The sequence below is a fragment of the Zonotrichia albicollis genome, chromosome 19 (genome assembly GCF_047830755.1).
Source record: "Zonotrichia albicollis isolate bZonAlb1 chromosome 19, bZonAlb1.hap1, whole genome shotgun sequence".
NCBI lineage: Eukaryota > Metazoa > Chordata > Aves > Passeriformes > Passerellidae > Zonotrichia > Zonotrichia albicollis.
This window is the reverse complement of record NC_133837.1, coordinates 12,843,597-12,858,667: the sequence shown is the minus strand read 5'-3', so window position 1 is coordinate 12,858,667 and position 15,071 is coordinate 12,843,597. Positions and strand designations below refer to the sequence as shown.

At 60.8% G+C, this 15,071-nt stretch overlaps 1 protein-coding gene across 7 annotated transcripts in view; it reads left to right on the top strand.

Annotated features, from left to right (window-relative positions):
- Window positions 1–15,071, top strand: part of BAIAP2 (BAR/IMD domain containing adaptor protein 2) — a 41,946-nt gene that overhangs the window by 22,875 nt on the left and 4,000 nt on the right. Inside the window, exons 7-14 of one of the 7 annotated variants that reach the window (XR_012583203.1) lie at window positions 5,546–5,698; window positions 7,118–7,345; window positions 8,164–8,365; window positions 8,894–9,095; window positions 9,176–9,244; window positions 9,412–9,574; window positions 11,188–11,222; window positions 13,426–13,521. Coding sequence is in view for 6 of the 7 variants with exons in the window: in XM_074555091.1 (XP_074411192.1) it covers window positions 5,546–5,698; window positions 7,118–7,345; window positions 8,164–8,365; window positions 8,894–9,095; window positions 9,176–9,244; window positions 9,412–9,574; window positions 9,780–9,878; window positions 11,188–11,222 (1,151 nt within the window). In the remaining variant the exon portion in view is untranslated. Of the gene's footprint in view, window positions 1–5,545; window positions 5,699–7,117; window positions 7,346–8,163; window positions 8,366–8,893; window positions 9,096–9,175; window positions 9,245–9,411; window positions 9,575–9,779; window positions 9,879–11,187; window positions 11,223–11,658; window positions 12,849–13,425; window positions 13,522–15,071 lie in introns of those variants that run through there. The other 6 variants (XM_074555087.1, XM_074555091.1, XM_074555089.1 and 3 more) reach the window with 6 other exon arrangements.

Genomic DNA, 15,071 nt, shown 5'->3' with positions numbered 1-15,071 from the left:
GGAGCAGATCAGGGCCTCCCTCAGTGTTGGGGAGCACATCAGGGCCTCCCTCAGTGATGGGGAGCACATCAGGGCTTCCCTCAATGGGGAGCACATCAGGGCTTCCCTCAGTGTTGGGGACACTCAGGGCATCCCAATTTGTGAATTTTCCTCATTTGGGAATGAGGAAAAGAATCCCTCATTTTGCCTCTGTGTGTGTGCTGGGGTTTCAGCAGCTTTGCCTGCTCAGATGCTCTTCCCCTGCTCATCAACCCAACTTCTTTTTTACCCTATCCCATTTCTAGCTCTTCTCCCCTGTGGTTGCCTAAGCAAATCCTCCCTTCTCTCTGTGTTTGCTCCTCCCAGGTATTTCAGGCTGCTGCATCGATCCAGCACCGCCCTCTCCCTTCCCTGACCTTTCCTTTCTCTTTTCTCACTGCTCCTGCCCAACCCTTCCTTGGCATGGGGGCTGCAGTGGGCACAGCCTTCCCTGCTCTGCATCCCTCCTGATTCTGGGTGCCACCATGCCTGCCATGTACTCCCCTTGGCTTTCTGGCCCCAAAATTCAGAGCTGGGCTGTGCTGGTGACCCCAGGGCAGCTCCTGCCTGCTCAGGGTCCCCTCCTGTCCCTGGGGCTGGTGCTTGGCTCAGCCTGGTGGGTGCCCAACACACCAGGAATGGTCTGGAGTGATGGTTTCTGTGTGGAGCTCAGCCCTTGGCTCGTGTTCCCCGTGTCTGCACGTTCCTGGCTGGGATGGCAGCTCTGAACTCAATTCCCAGCCAGGCTGGGTTGGAGCTGCTCCACCTGCTCTGACAGCCCTGTGTGCTCCTGCAGCTCCTGCAGCTCAGGGCTCAGCGTTTCTCAGCTGCTCCTTGATCTCCATCCCTGAGCTGTCACCGTGCTGGCATTGGGGAGGTGGCGGGGCTGAGTGTCCTCCCTGGCAGGGCTCTGTGCCCTCCCTGCCATTCTGTGTGCCCTCCTTGCCTTTTTGTGTGCCCTCTCTGCCTTTCTGTGCAGGATGGCTTTGGCACTGTCACTGCCCTCCATGGCAGGGTGGCTTTGGCACTGCCCACCATGGCAGGATGGCTTTGGCACTGGCACTGCCCTCTGTGGCAGGGATGGCTTTGTCATGGGCACTGCCCACCATGGCAGGGTGGCTTTGGCACTGGCACTGCCCTCTGTGCCTCCATCCCCGCTCCTGTGCCCACCATGGAGGGCAGTCCCTGGCTGAGCCCCTCTGTACCAGGGGTGCCCAGGAGCCCTGGCTGTGCCAGCCTGGCCCCGTGGCACATCCTGGCAGGCTCCCAGTGCCCAGGGCTGTGCCCCACGTGCTGACACTGCTAATTAGGTCAGCAGCTCCCGCTGCATTGGAAGTGTTTGCAGGAGGGGGGCCGCGGCACGGGGGAGTTATTTGAGGCCTCTCCAACCTAGAAACCCAGAAAAGGTTTTCAGCGCTCCTAGGTGGCTCTGGGGTGTGCTCTGGCTTTGGGCACAGCCACCAGCCCTGCTCAGATCACAAGCGGGGTTTCTCTCTCCTCCTTCAAACCGGGGATTTTATTTAGATGATCCTTAACGTGTTTGAGTTTGGAGCTGACAACCTCAATCAGTCAAGGTCTCAGTTTGCAGTGCTTTGTGCTTGTCAGTGGAGAAGCTGCTGAGCCTGGCAGGGAAGCCCCTTCCCCCAGCCCTTTCAGGGATCAGGGATGCCATCCAAGCTGTGTTTGGCTGTGGTTCAGAGTGGGGTGGCTGAAATTTCCCCATTTCTGGGGAATGGAGATGAGAACAGGTCTCCATCCTGCCCTGGGGTCCTGTGGGCACCTGGCTGCAGTGAAACCTCGCTCCTGGGCAAGGCAGAGCCTCTCCCTGGAGTGCAGCCCCGACATCTCACACTGTGCGTTGTGTGTTACTCTTCCCCCCGTGCATCTGGCGTATTTAACAGGATTTTGATTTAAATCTGCTTTCCTGGGCGTTATCAGCAATCCCACTGTCACTCTGAGCGAACCCAAACTGAAAGCACCTCGTGAGCAGGGAGCGTGGCTCGCCATTTTGTGCTGGAACAGCGTGTAAAACCAGGCTGTGGGTAAATCAATGGCACAGAGCACATTTCCATGAGGTATATAAAGCTCCGAGCACCCAGTTTGGAGCGTGGGCTCCGCTGCGCTGCGGAGCGGCGTGTTCCGACGGGCTGAGACAGGCTCAGCAAGCAGCAGCAGCCCTGCAGAACCAGCCTGGGGTGGCAATAAAGGCTGGGGCCTGTGGGTTTCAGTGCTGCTGGAGCCCTCACGCTGCCAGGATCAGGGTTTGTCCCTCCCTGTTGTGTGAGTGGTGTCTGGGCTGGAGCCTGGCCCAGGCACGGGGATCCTGCAGGGAGTCTGAGCCCAGTGAGCTGCAGCTGAGCTCTCCTCACTCCTCACCTTCTCCTCCTTGGTGGCCCAGTTAATAAATTAGGCAGGATGGTGGGGGAAAATTAAATTAATTAATTAATGGCAATCAGGGTCTGTGTGTGCTCCTGCTATTTCGGGTGCTGTCAGGGTTCTGCTTTCCTTCCAGAAATGGGGCTGTGCAGGAGGGGGAGCTGTCCTGCCCCTTCCCCTGGGGCAGAACCTCTTGTGGGGCTGCCCATGGTGTGGATGAGTGTGGGCAGCAGGGCTTGGTGCATGCAGGCACAGCAGGGCTGAGCTGGAGGGCAGGGGGCTCTGCAGGCTGGCACTGGGGCTGGCACTGGGGCTGGGGGCTCTGCAGGCTGGCACTGGGACTGGCACTGCAGACTGGGGCTGGGGGCTCTGCAGGCTAGCACTGGGGCTGACACCGGGGCTGGCACTGGGGCTGGGGGCTCTCCAGGCTGGCACTGGGGCTGGGGGCTCTGCAGGCTGGCACTGGGACTGGCTCTCCAGGCTGGCACTGGGGCTGGCACCAGGGCTGGCACTCCCCAGCTCCCATCAGCAGTGCCAGGCTGCTGCTCTGGGCTCTGTCCCTGCGCTGTTCCAGGCTAATAATACCCAGGAGGAGGCGGCTGCTGCCGTCCTGAGCCCGCTGCTGCAGGAGCCTTCCCCAGCGCCTCCTCCTCCTCCTCCTCCTCCTCTGTGTGCCCAGGCTGCTGCTGCCTCCTCCTGTGCCTCTGTGCTGGCGCTGCCTGGCATTCCCAGTGCCATGCCCCGTGCCTCTGCTTTGGGATGATGCCCAGCCCTCCATCCCTTCCCCCTGAGTGTGCCCAGTGTGTGCTCAGCTCCCTTTGCTCATTCCTCCTCATGGCCACGGGCGTTCGCCCTGGATTTTCTCATTTTGGAGGGAAAAATTCTCTTTGAAATGGGGTTGCTGGTTGCAAAACTGGTTTTTAATCCATTTCTCACTGGTGCTCTTTCCCTCACCCGGGTTGGTGCAATGTGGGGAGACCCAAAAGCTGCTGGCCCTGGCACGAGCCCTGCCCTGGGTTTTGCTCTCAGGGGTGCTCAGAGCAGGCTGGGAGCCACGAGCAGGTCCAGCCCCAAAATAATCCCCCTTTGAAGTCTGCCATGTCACCGAATCTTGCTGCTTTTGTTGGTTTGCTCCATTTTATGCATCCCTTAATAAATATTGTAGCACGCTAAAAATAACTGATACCCGTAAAGAGGCAGCAGAGCTGCTCTGGGCCCTGAATTTCCAGTTTAATTCCCAGCTCAGAGAAGCTTGGGCTGCCTGCAGCAGGTCCAGTCCTGCCTGGGCTGTGGGAGTTGTGGCTTTCAGGTGTTGTGGTGCCGCTGTCCCAGGGCAGAGGTGGTGGCAGGGAGGTGTCACAGTGATGGGACAGTGTGGGACAGTGATGGGCACGAGGTGCTACTCCCAGAGCTTCTCCCCTGGCAGGTGGCAGCTGGGAGCATCCAAAGGGATGGAGGGAGGGCAAAGTGGCCAGGTCAGGGAGCTGGGGGCACCTCTGTGTCCAGTGAGGCTGGTGCTGTCCCTGGAGTGCCCTGTGCCACCTTTCCATCACACAGGGCAAGGCAGCTGGGGCTTCCCCTGTGTGCTGCTGCCGTGCCAGGTGTGGTGCTGGCAGAGCCCAGCGTGGCACCGCCGGGCTGGCACCATTGCATTGGGAGAGCAGGAGGCAGCAGAGGAACCTCCAGCTGCCAGCCTGGCAGGGCCACTGTGTCTGCCAGCCCAGGGGTGGCACCAGGGAACAGCCAGGGCGTCCTGTGCCAGCCTGTGGCACTGCCCAGCAGCACCTCTGTGTCCCTGTGGGAAATGCAGGCTGAAGGCACTGCTGGCAGGTTCAGGGTGCTGGTGGCCCTGTGTGTGACAGGGTCCCTGTGCCATCCTTATGTGTGCCAGGGTCCCCGTGCCATCCCTGTGTGTGCCAGGGTCCCCGTGCCATCCCTGTGTGTGGCAGGATCCCTGTGCCACCCCTGTGTGTGCCAGGGTCCCCGTGCCATCCCTGTGTGTGGCAGGATCCCTGTGCCACCCCTGTGTGTGGCAGGGTCCCCGTGCCATCCCTGTGTGTGGCAGGATCCCTGTGCCATCCCTGTGTGTGCCAGGGTCCCTGTGCCATCTCTGTGTGTGGCAGGGTCCCCGTGCCATCCCTGTGTGTGGCAGGGTCCCTGTGCCATCCCTGTGTGTGGCAGGTCCCCGTGCCATCCCTGTGTGTGCCAGGGTCCCCGTGCCATCCTCAGCAGCGGGCAGGGACCCGGCACAGCCCGGGCGATGCCATAGCAGGCTGGGATCTGCCCTGGTTTGTGCCAGGCTGAGCCAGGGGCTGTGGCAGCCCCTGCCGGGTGCCGGGGCAGCCCTGGCAGCGCCCCCGTGCCCGGCGCTGAGCGGGGGCTGCGGGTACAGCTCGTGCCGGGCACCCACGGCTGAGTCAGCTCCGCGTGGGGGTGCCGTGAGTAAGGGGCTGGGGGGTGTGCAGGCACACGTGTGTGTCCCTGTGGCTGTCCCTGGGCGTGTGTGTGTGTGTCCCTGTGGCTGTCTGTCTGTCCCTGGGGTGTGTGTGTCCCTGTGTCTGTCTGTCCCTGTGTGCGTGTCCCTGTGTCTGTCCCTGGGTATGTGCCTGTCCCTGGGTGTGTGTGTGTGTGTCCCTGGGTGTGTGTCTGTGTCCCTGTGTCTGTCTGTCCCTTGGGTGTGTGTGTGTTTGTCCCTGTGTCTGTCCCTGGGGGTGTGTCCCTGTGTCTGTTCCTGTGTGTGTGTAGCTGTATCTGTCCTTGTGTCTGTCCCTGTCTGTGTCCCTGTCCCTGTGTGTGTGTCCTCTGTGTGTGTCTGTCCCTGTGTGCGTGTCCCTGTGTCTGTGTGTCCCTGTGTATGTCCCCATGTCTGTCCCTGGGTATGTGCCTGTCCCTGTGTGTGTGTGTGTGTGTCTGTCCCTGTGTCTCTGTCCCTGTGTCTGTCCCTGTGTGTGTATGTGTGTCCCTGTCTCTGTGTGTCTGTCCCTGTGTCTGTCTGTCCCTGTGTCTGTGTGTCCCTGTGTATGTCCCCATGTCTGTCCCTGGGTGTCCCTCTGTCTGTCCCATGCCGGGGTCCCTCCCGCCCCTCTCTGCATCACCTCCTGCCCCGTGGCACTGCCAGCAGCCCCTTCCCTCCTGTCTCTCTCTCCTGCAGTACATCGAGGCCATCAGCAACAAGCAAGGGGAGCTGGAGAACTACGTGTCTGATGGCTACAAGACAGCTCTGACGGAGGAGAGGCGACGCTTCTGCTTCCTGGTGGAGAAGCAGTGTGCAGTGGCCAAGAGCGCCATCACCTACCATGCCAAGGTGAGTGTGGCACCCCCTGAGCCTGCCTGGCTGCCCTGGCACTTCGGGCTGCACCCCACAGAACAGCCTGGGATCCCAAAAACCTCAGCAGGTGCAGCCCCACAGACACACACACAGGGACAGACCCAGGGAACGAGGGGGTGGTGACCAACAGGTGACTCCAGGGAAGGTGCCCCAGCAGGAGCAGCTGCTCCAAATCCCCCTTGCCCATGGTGACTCCAAATCCCCCTTGCCCATGGTGACCCCACATCCCTGCTGCCCGTGCTGCCCCTGGCGCAGGGCTGGAGCTGCCCCTGCCCGCCTGGGGAGCTGCAGCAGCTGCACGGGTGTGCACAGGATCCCCCCAGGATCTGGTGCTGCTCCTGCAGCCTCGTGCTCCCTTCTGGTTGTTCCCCAGCACCGCCCTGCGTGGCTCACAGCAGCCATCTGTCGCCACCACGCTTGGCACTGGAGCAGGAGAGGGAGCTGGCATTAGTCAGCTCTGTCCTGGCACATCCACAGCACGGATCCACGCTTGGATTGGCGGGCAGAGTGCAGGAAAAGCCCCCCAGGGCTGGTGGTCAGCAGGAACCAACCAAACCTTGCTGCAGCAGCACACACGGGCTGATTTTGCAGGGGGGACTTTGCTGGTGGCTTGTCCATGGCGTGGTGTGTGTCCTGCTCAAAGCTCCATCCTGCTGCTGCCCCTGGCTCCTGCAGGATGCTCCACAGGGTCATGAGGCTGGGCCTGCTGGTTGGTGTTGGGGAAATATGCAGGGACTTTGAAATTGGATTTAAAGGGGGATTTTGATGTGCAGAACCACATTTTGTCTCCAGGTGAGGCAGAGCACAGACATCGGGTCACCCTTGGGAGTGCCCTCGAGGGGGCTGGGACATCTTCCCCCCTCTGAGTGATGCAGGGGGATGTGCTGGTACATTCTGGGGGAATAAGGACAAGTTTGGCTCCATCTGTTTGCCCCTTGGAGCATGGTGCTGCAGGCAGGGAGCAGTGGGGCTGGATGCAGCACAGGGGCTTGCAGGCTGCTGGGGCTGAGCCCCCCAAGGAAGCAGCTCATCCCTGGGGATGTGGGGACAGCCTGGAGCACGGGCTGTGCCCTGCCATGCTTTCAGCCTGGTTTTATTTATTTTATTTATTTCTCTGCTCTACGTGGGGCCCAGCTCCCTGCAGCCTGGAGATGCTGCACACAGGACATCATGATGGGGAGAGATTGGCTTACCTTTCCCTTCCCTCATTGCCATTTTTCATGATTCCTGCTGCCATTGGAGCCTGGAGCAGGGTGTCCCTGGGTGTTACCCTCTCTGTGCCATGCACAGAGCCATCGCTCAGTCCCAGCTCAACCCTGGCTGCGTGTGGTGCTGCCCAGGGAAGGGGGGCACAGCAGCTGCACCCTGTGCCCTCACACCTGGTTTGCTTTGCAGGGGAAGGAGATGCTGACGCAGAAGCTGCCGCTGTGGCAGCAGTCCTGCTCGGACCCCAACAAGATCCCGGAGCGCGCCATCCAGCTGATGCAGCAGATGGCTGCCAGCAGCAATGGCACCATCATGCCCAGCCCTCTGTCCACATCCAAGTCCAACCTCATCATCTCTGATCCCATCCCTGGTGCCAAACCTCTCCCTGTCCCCCCGGAGCTGGCACCTTTTGTAGGAGTAAGTATCCCTGTGCTGGAGCTGCCCTGCCCTTTGAGCAAAGGCGGAGGGACGAGCCCGGGCCGGTGTCACCGCTGTCCTCGGCAAGTTGTCCTTGGATGGGCTGGCACTGGTGGCAGGGATGGCAGCTCTGGGCCATCCTGGGGTGTGGGGAGGAGCCTGACCTGGCACGGGCAGCCTGTCCCACCCCATCCCACTGAGCTCTGCAGAGCAGGGATCCCAGGTGCTGTTGGGGAACCCAGGAGCTGGACCTGCCTGTCCAGGCTGGTCCCTGAGCTGTGGGACTGAACCCAGGTACCCCAGAAACTGCAGGGAAAGGCCTGGAGTGACCCTTGGGATGAAGGACCCTTCAGAAGAGGGTGTCCCACTGATGTGAGGACACGAGCTGAGCACAGAGCTCAGCAGGAAATTGTCAGGTTATGGGAGCTCAGAGCAGTAAGATACCACAGAGGAGACCCCACTGCTCCTCCCAGAGCAGTTTGGTTTGGCTGAAACTAAACCCAACAGGGCAAAGCTCTGATTTGCCTCTGTCTCTGGAGCTGTGTCCCACGGGGGAGCTGCAGGGATGTTCTGGCACTGCAGTGGGATTGCCCTGGAGCTGCAGAGATGTCCCTGAGATGCAGTGGGATTGCCCTGGTGCTGCAGGGATGCTCTGGAGCTGCAGGGATGTTCCTGAGCTGCAGGGGGATGTTCCTGGAGCTGCAGTGAGGTATTCCTGGAGCTGCAGGGGGATGTTCCTGGAGCTGCAGGGGGATGTTCCTGGAGCTGCAGGATGCCCTAATGAAGCCTCCGTGTCCCCCTCCCCTCCTGTCTCGCAGCGCATGTCGGCGCAGGAGGCCCTGCCGGTGATGAACGGAGTCTCGGGCTCTGACAGCGACGGGTACAACCACTGGTCTGAGATGAAGCCAGCACAGCCCAAATCTTTATCTCCTCCCCAGCCTCAGAAGCAGCTGAGTGACTCTTACTCCAATACACTCCCAGTTCGCAAAAACGTGGCACCGAAAAACAGCTACGCCTCAGGTGAGGCCCCAGCCACGCCAGGGGCCCTGGAGCTGCCCCTGCTGCACCCAGTGCCCAAAGGGGGCTGCTTGGGCATGGTTTTGGGGGTGCTGCTGGTGGGGAGACAGTGACCACAGCATCCCTTTGGTGTCAAGTGCTGCCCGTGCCTCCTGACCTGGGCATTAGGAGATGCTGGAGCTGGGCTCTGCCCTGGCGTTTCACAGGATTTCCAGAAGGAAAATCTCGTGGAATGTGGCACAGGGAAGGGAAATGCTGGAGCTGGGCTCTGTCCTGGTGTTTCACAGGATTCCCAGAAGGAAAATCTCGTGGAATGTGGCACAGGGAGTCTGCTGCTCCCTTTGCCATGGCTGGTGGGTGATGCTGAGAGCCTGATCTGCTGGGTGAGGGGGAAGGTGTGAGTCACACTGAGGGCTGTAGTACAACCACAACCACAACCTGGGCTGGAACAAGGGGCAGTGGGGACCTGTCCTGTGCCTGGGGATGAGGAGGTGCAGGACTCGGGGCACCCACTGGTGTCTGTCCCCCCAGCTGAAAACAAGACCCTGCCACGCTCCAGCTCCATGGCCGCCGGGCTCGAGAGGAACGGCCGGACGAGGGTGCAGGCGATTTTCTCGCACGCTGCCGGGGATAACAGCACCCTCCTGAGCTTCAAGGAGGGAGACCTCATCACCCTGCTGGTGCCCGAGGCCCGCGACGGCTGGCACTACGGAGAGAGCGAGAAAACCAAAATGTGAGTGGGCTGGGTGGCCTGGGGAGCAGCCGTGTCTGGGACACACCTGCGTTTGGCTTCATCCCCTCTTTGCCTTGCAGGAGGGGCTGGTTTCCTTTCTCCTACACACGGGTCCTTGACAACGATGGCGGCGAGCGGGTGCACACCAGGTAGGAGCATCGTGTGGGGTGACAGGGTGTCCTTGGGGTGGGAATGAGGAATTCCTGAGGAATAACAGCACGGCGGGGTGATTGCTGCCTCTGTGTGGATGCCATGAGCGGATGGGTGCTCTGGGGGTCTCTGCACGGAGCTGACACCTCTGCTCTGGGCCCCCCAGCCTGCAGCAAGGGAAGAGCAGCAGCACTGGCAACCTGCTGGACAAGGATGACATCTCCATCCCACCGCCAGACTATGGCATGGCCTCACAGGCCTTCCCAGCACAGGGCAGCAACACCTTCAAGCAGCGGCCCTACAGTGTGGCTGTGCCCGCCTTCTCCCAGGTGAGCCTCTCCCACCAGCTTCTCCCATTCTGGGGGGGTGTTTGTGCCCTGGGGATGCTGGACAGACCCCTGGGCACTGTCCCTGCTGCTCTGACCGGGGGTCTCAGCTCCCTGTCCCTCTGGGATGGGATGAGCAGGAGCGTGCCCGGCCCCGGGATGCCTGGGGGTGCCAGGACAGCTCTCCAACCTCTGTTCGTTGTTTTAGGACTACCTAATGCCCTATGGGTGTGCAATTAAAGACTATGCCAGTGGCCTCTGCCAAGCACCCTCCGCTCACTACAAGCCTTACACTAGGTCGACAGCTGTAAGTCCGACGCTTGCAATGTTTCCCTTGGGATTTATGGAAGTTTGGCTGTTTTGTGCCTGGTGATCCGCGTGCCTTGCCTGGACCTGCCCCTGCCGAGCTCCTCTGCTGGGCTGAAGGGATGCAGGGAGCCCGTGGATGGGGAGGAACGGGCAAGGCACGGGGGGCAGTGGCACAAAATGGCCCCGTAATCCCCCAAAGGACAACACTTGCTGACTCCATGGAGTCTCCCACCAGAAACAGGCTGCTCACAGGCAGCTGGAGGTGTTTTCTCTGGCACGTGCCACATCAAGCCGGTGACAGTCCCATGGGGACATTGGGGCAGACCCTGGACAGGATTCCAGAGTGCCCAAAGCAAGCCCAGGGCTTCTTGGATAACAAGCCAGGGAGGATGCACAGCAGATGGGCTCAGCCTAAGCCAGGAGTGTAGGGCAGCTGTCCCACCACAATGAGCACAGTGGGATGAGCCACGCTGGCATCACGTGCTGGCAGAGGGGAGAGGATGAGGAGGGAGAGAGAAGGGCCATCAGAACCAACCCTTGCACAGGGCAGGTCAGCTAGGATCTGCTCCTCTCTGCAGGGAGTAGGGAGGAAGCACAGCCCCACTTCTTGCTGTTTTGCTGGGGTTTTCCAGCAGGATTTGCAGCTGGGGTTGGTGTTTTGGGACTGGGAGCATTCCTGGGAAGGTGGGAATGTGGGTCTCTGGTTGCTGGTGCACGGCCAGCTTAGAGGCCAGGGTCTCCCCCTCTTTTCTGGAGTTTTCTCCACATGGAGAGCAGAGCTGCTCCAGTCGTGTCCCAGAGCAGGCCCTTGCTCAAGGAGGGATGTCCTGGAGGGATGTTCTGATCCCCAGCTGCCCCTCAGTCCCTCCCTGCACAGCCTGCTCAGCACCGGCTAAAGGAGAAAATGGTCCAAAACCCTGTGGGTTTCTGGTGGGAGTGAATACAGGCAGCCCCTCTTTCCACAGAACATTTCACCGGTGTCTCTCAGTCGTGCAGCCCCTTTCCAACAGTGTCAGCAGCAGCCAGAGCTCTGTTCCTCACAGGGGCTGGGCAGAGCAGAGCGGGGCTCTCCCAGCAGTCGCTTTTCCATGTCTGGCCAGATAAATCCTACAGGGAATGGTGGAACTTCACTCCCTGCTGTCTGAATCCCACTCCAATCATCTCCATATCTCCTTCTCCTCTCCAAATGCATCAGCTCTCGGCCCTGGGTCCTGATGCACTTTGGTTTGTCCGTGTGACCCTCTGGTGGCACCTGAGAGGCACAGCCCACACATCCCTCACTGTGCTCCCTCCTCTCCTCCCCACAGGGTCTCGATGACTACGGGACCAGGTCCGTCAACAGGTAAGCTGTCGCCTTGCTGTCACATTCCCTGCGAGTTCTCGGTGTCACAGGCTGTGGGCGAAGCCGTGGGGCTGTGTCCCCACAGGGGTCCCTGCATGGGCTCCCCGGGGACTGGGATGGGGCCAGGTCTCATCTGTGAGATGGGGGGACCCAGGGAGGGCAGGTCCCAGGGCCAGCCTGGTGTCCCCAAGCTGTGCTCCTCCAGAGTCGCGTCTCCCAACCTCACGCCTGCACAGGGGAGAGCCCACGCTCCTGGGCCTTTCCTCAGCACTTCATCCATCCAGCCATCCATCCATCCCCTGTGCCTCGGAGCTGCCCCATCTCGCTCCCGGGGCCGGGTGGAGCCCGTGGCCGTGCAGGGTCCCCCCCTGCCCGCGGTGCCTGAGCTCGGTGCTGCCCCGCGGCCACTCTGGCATCTCTGTGCTTTGTTCTGCAGCGGCAGTGGCAGTTTGGTATCAACGGTGTGAGGACACCTGGGCTCGCAGCGGCCCCTTGCTGCTTGGAAGAGCTTTCTGCTTCTTTTTCCCCCCCCTTTTTTTTTCCTTCCCTTTTGTTTCTCTTTCTCTACTTCTTTTGGATTTGAAACTCTTGTGATCTTCAAGGAAACCATGGTGCTTATCATCCCTCCCCGGTGTTCACAGTGCCCTTGTTTCTGAAGCCTTTTTGGAGCAGAGCTGCCGCCAGGTCTGTGCTCGCAGCCCGGGCGCAGTTGTCACTTAGTGGGACCCGGTGTTTGTCCTCCCGTGTGATGTTAGCGATGCACTGTCCCCCCCGGGGCCGCGCCGGCCGCCCCGCACGAGCCTGGACCAAACTCCCAGACTGGATCACTTATGCATGGCCTCTGGTGTCCGTACTGTTACTGAGCATCCGGGATGCCCGCGCCCGGGATGCCGTTCCCGAGGGGGGGGCAGCGTCCCCGCGCCTCCCCCGGGCCCGATCCGCTTCCGTCCCTTGGGAGAAGCGGATGGCACAGCGCTCCCGCCCCGGGCAAAGGGCTGCTTCTGGGCTGGGGTCCCGCCGCCCGCAAGGGTTACTCCTGGTTGTTTTATAAATATATATATATATATATTTTTTGTAGCAAGGTATTGTTACCTCACGCTAGGGCTGGGGCTCCGGGGGCTGCCCAAAGCCAGGCTGGAGCGAGGCAGCCCTGGCAGTGCCCGGGGGGCTCCCAGCCCGCCCTGGGGGTCCCGCTCCGCGCTCGCCCGGCCGTAGCCCTCCCAGTGCCCGTGGCCGTCTCCACTGCAAAGCTGTTCACGCTTTTTTCTGATGTGATTTTTAAGACCTCTGACATTGCCTGTTTACTGGGACATTGCTGGCAATAGACCCCCGACCCCCCCCACCCCGGACCAGTTTTTGGGTTATCTCCTCGCCTCCGGGCACACTGTTCTGAGCCCCTCCTGCATCGATGTCCGAATTTTGCTAAGGATTTTTAACCCAGGATATTTCACAGTGAATGACTGACTGTAGAGGGGGAAAAAAAAAAAAACACAAAAAACACAAACCCAGCCTAGCAAAGCCTGTGTGGAGATTGTAAAGTGCTGAAAAACCTTTTTTTAAAAGCCAGAGAGAATTGTGCCCTGTACTGAGTTATTGTTTGAATAAAAGTTTTATTTATTGCATTGAGCTGGGCCTCGGTGTCTTTTTCGGCTGCCGTGCCTGCGTGCTGCCCTCACCGCCTGCATCGCCCTCTGCGCATTCCCAGGCCGTGTTTTTGTTCCCTGCTCCGTCCCTGGGGACGCTGCACTAAACAGCTTCGCTGAGCGGGAGCAGCGACAGCTGCTTTAGGGCTGGCTGCCCCTCGCTGAGCATCCGAGGGGTGATGCTGCCCCTGCTCCGCATGCCCAGGCTCCGGCTGTGTTTTCCCAGCGCTGGGAAAGCGGCGGTGGCCGGCACAGAGGGGGGAAGGAAGCCGCCCCCTCCCTTCCGCAGCCCCCGCCGTGCCCGGCCGCTGCACTCGCACAGCTCCCGGCTGGCCGTGCCCTTCCTTCCCCTCCTCACAGCACCAGCGACTCAATAAACACCACTTTTCCTCCTTTTTCTTCTTTTTTTCCTCCTGTTTCCTCTGCCTGCCGGCGCTGCGTGCGGGGTGGCCAGCGAGCTCTCGGGCCAGCTCGTGGCCTTAAGTCTCTCCTTAACCACGACCTTCTGTTCCCACCGAGCGTCCCGGCGTGCTCCAACCTGCCTTCTGTTTCCCTTGCAGCCCCGATGTTGAAGTGGCCAGGTTTTGAGGTGGCCCTGCCCGTCGTTAGTAAGTGACGGTGTCGCGGGGCCGAGCCCTGGGTGCGCTGGGCAGCGGGTGAGGCCGCGGGGCTGCGCGGGCACGGTGCCACCGCTCTGCTTCGCGCCTCGCCGTCCCCTCCCCGCGTCGCCGCCGCTTGTCCCCGAGCCCTGGGGCTCCCCGGCTGCCTGTGCTGCTCGCCCCGCTGCCGTGGCTGCGCTTGCCGGGATGCTGAGCTGCTCTGCCCCCTCTCCCCGTAATCGGCTCTTTGGTTGTAGGTGTGCGCCGGCCCCAGCCCTGCCCGCACTAACCGCAGGTTTTTTGAGCAGCTTTTTTTGTTGTAGATTCATCCCAGGAGCCTCCTGGTGCTGGCCCCGGGGATGGGATGCAGGAGCCTCCCCAGGAGTCCAGACCCTGCTCCTCGCTGGCACTGCAGAGCCCGGAGAGCTCCTCGCCCGTTTCTCTTTGATCCATGAGCTGCTTTCCCTGGAGCTGCGGGCTCCATCCCAGTGGCTCTTCTCTGCCAGTACAGAAAGAGTTAAATGGGCCCCGGGTGACTCATCAAAGCAACTTTTCCTCTCCCTCCAGTCCTGAGAATCTATTTTGGCATCTTGGGAGGGAAAGTGATCTAAGCAGCTGCATTAATTAGGTGTGAAATTAATTACCCTATTTTTAAGCAAAAGTCATTTATCTTTTAAGGAAAGAAAAAGCGAATATGGAGAGGTGAGGGATGGCAGAGATGGGGCCTGGGGCTGACAGTGAGACCCTGTCCCAGAGTGGGTGCAGGTCCCAGCATCTTCCTTCTGCTCTGGGAGATGGCTGGGGACACCCCAAAGCTTCTGGGGACACCCCAAAGCTTCTGGGGACACCCCAAAGCTGCTCGGTGCAGGTGTACATGGTAACCACAGCACTTTACCTGAACCCACGTCAGGGGTAGCAGGGCTGTGCCCCCACAGTGAGTGACCAGCTGAGGCCCAGCGGTGGGAGCTGGCATGGGGGGCTGTGGCCATTGCTCCCACTAGGGACAGGAGGATTGCGTGGCTCCTGGGGCGGGCTGGGGGCAGTGGGCAGATGAGAGAGGGGCTGCAGGGAGGGCAGGGGGTGCTTGGTGGCTCCCCAGGCAGCCAGAGGGACCCCCAGAACTGCCCACACCCCCTGGGAATGAACTCCTGCAGGGCGAGGACACAGGGGACCTCCTGGAGAAGGGGTAAAGATGCTCCCCATGCCGAGGGAATCCTTGCACCCTGTCCTGGTGCAAGGTGACGATGGCAGCAGGAGGGTGCTGGGGACACCCCAGGTAGGTGAAACCCAAGGTCAGCCAGTCTGGGCCCTGCACTCTGACAAGCTCATCCAGCTGTCCTTAGTGTCCCACACTGTTCCTCTTGGACATTTCCTTCCCCGAGGCAGCATGAGGGCTCTGCAGGGAGCTGCCAGCTCTGCCCTTGGCCAGGAGCGAAGCCGTGACCCCCTGCTCCAGGCCTGGGTCATCCCACAGAGCTCCACCTGTGGGAACTGCTGCAGTCCAGCCCTGGAGGAGGCTGGAGCAGCTTCATCAGCTCAGCCCTGGCACCCCTGGCGTCTCCTGCTTTGGGCTGGAGGAGAGCCAGGTGGGAGAACATCCCCCTGCA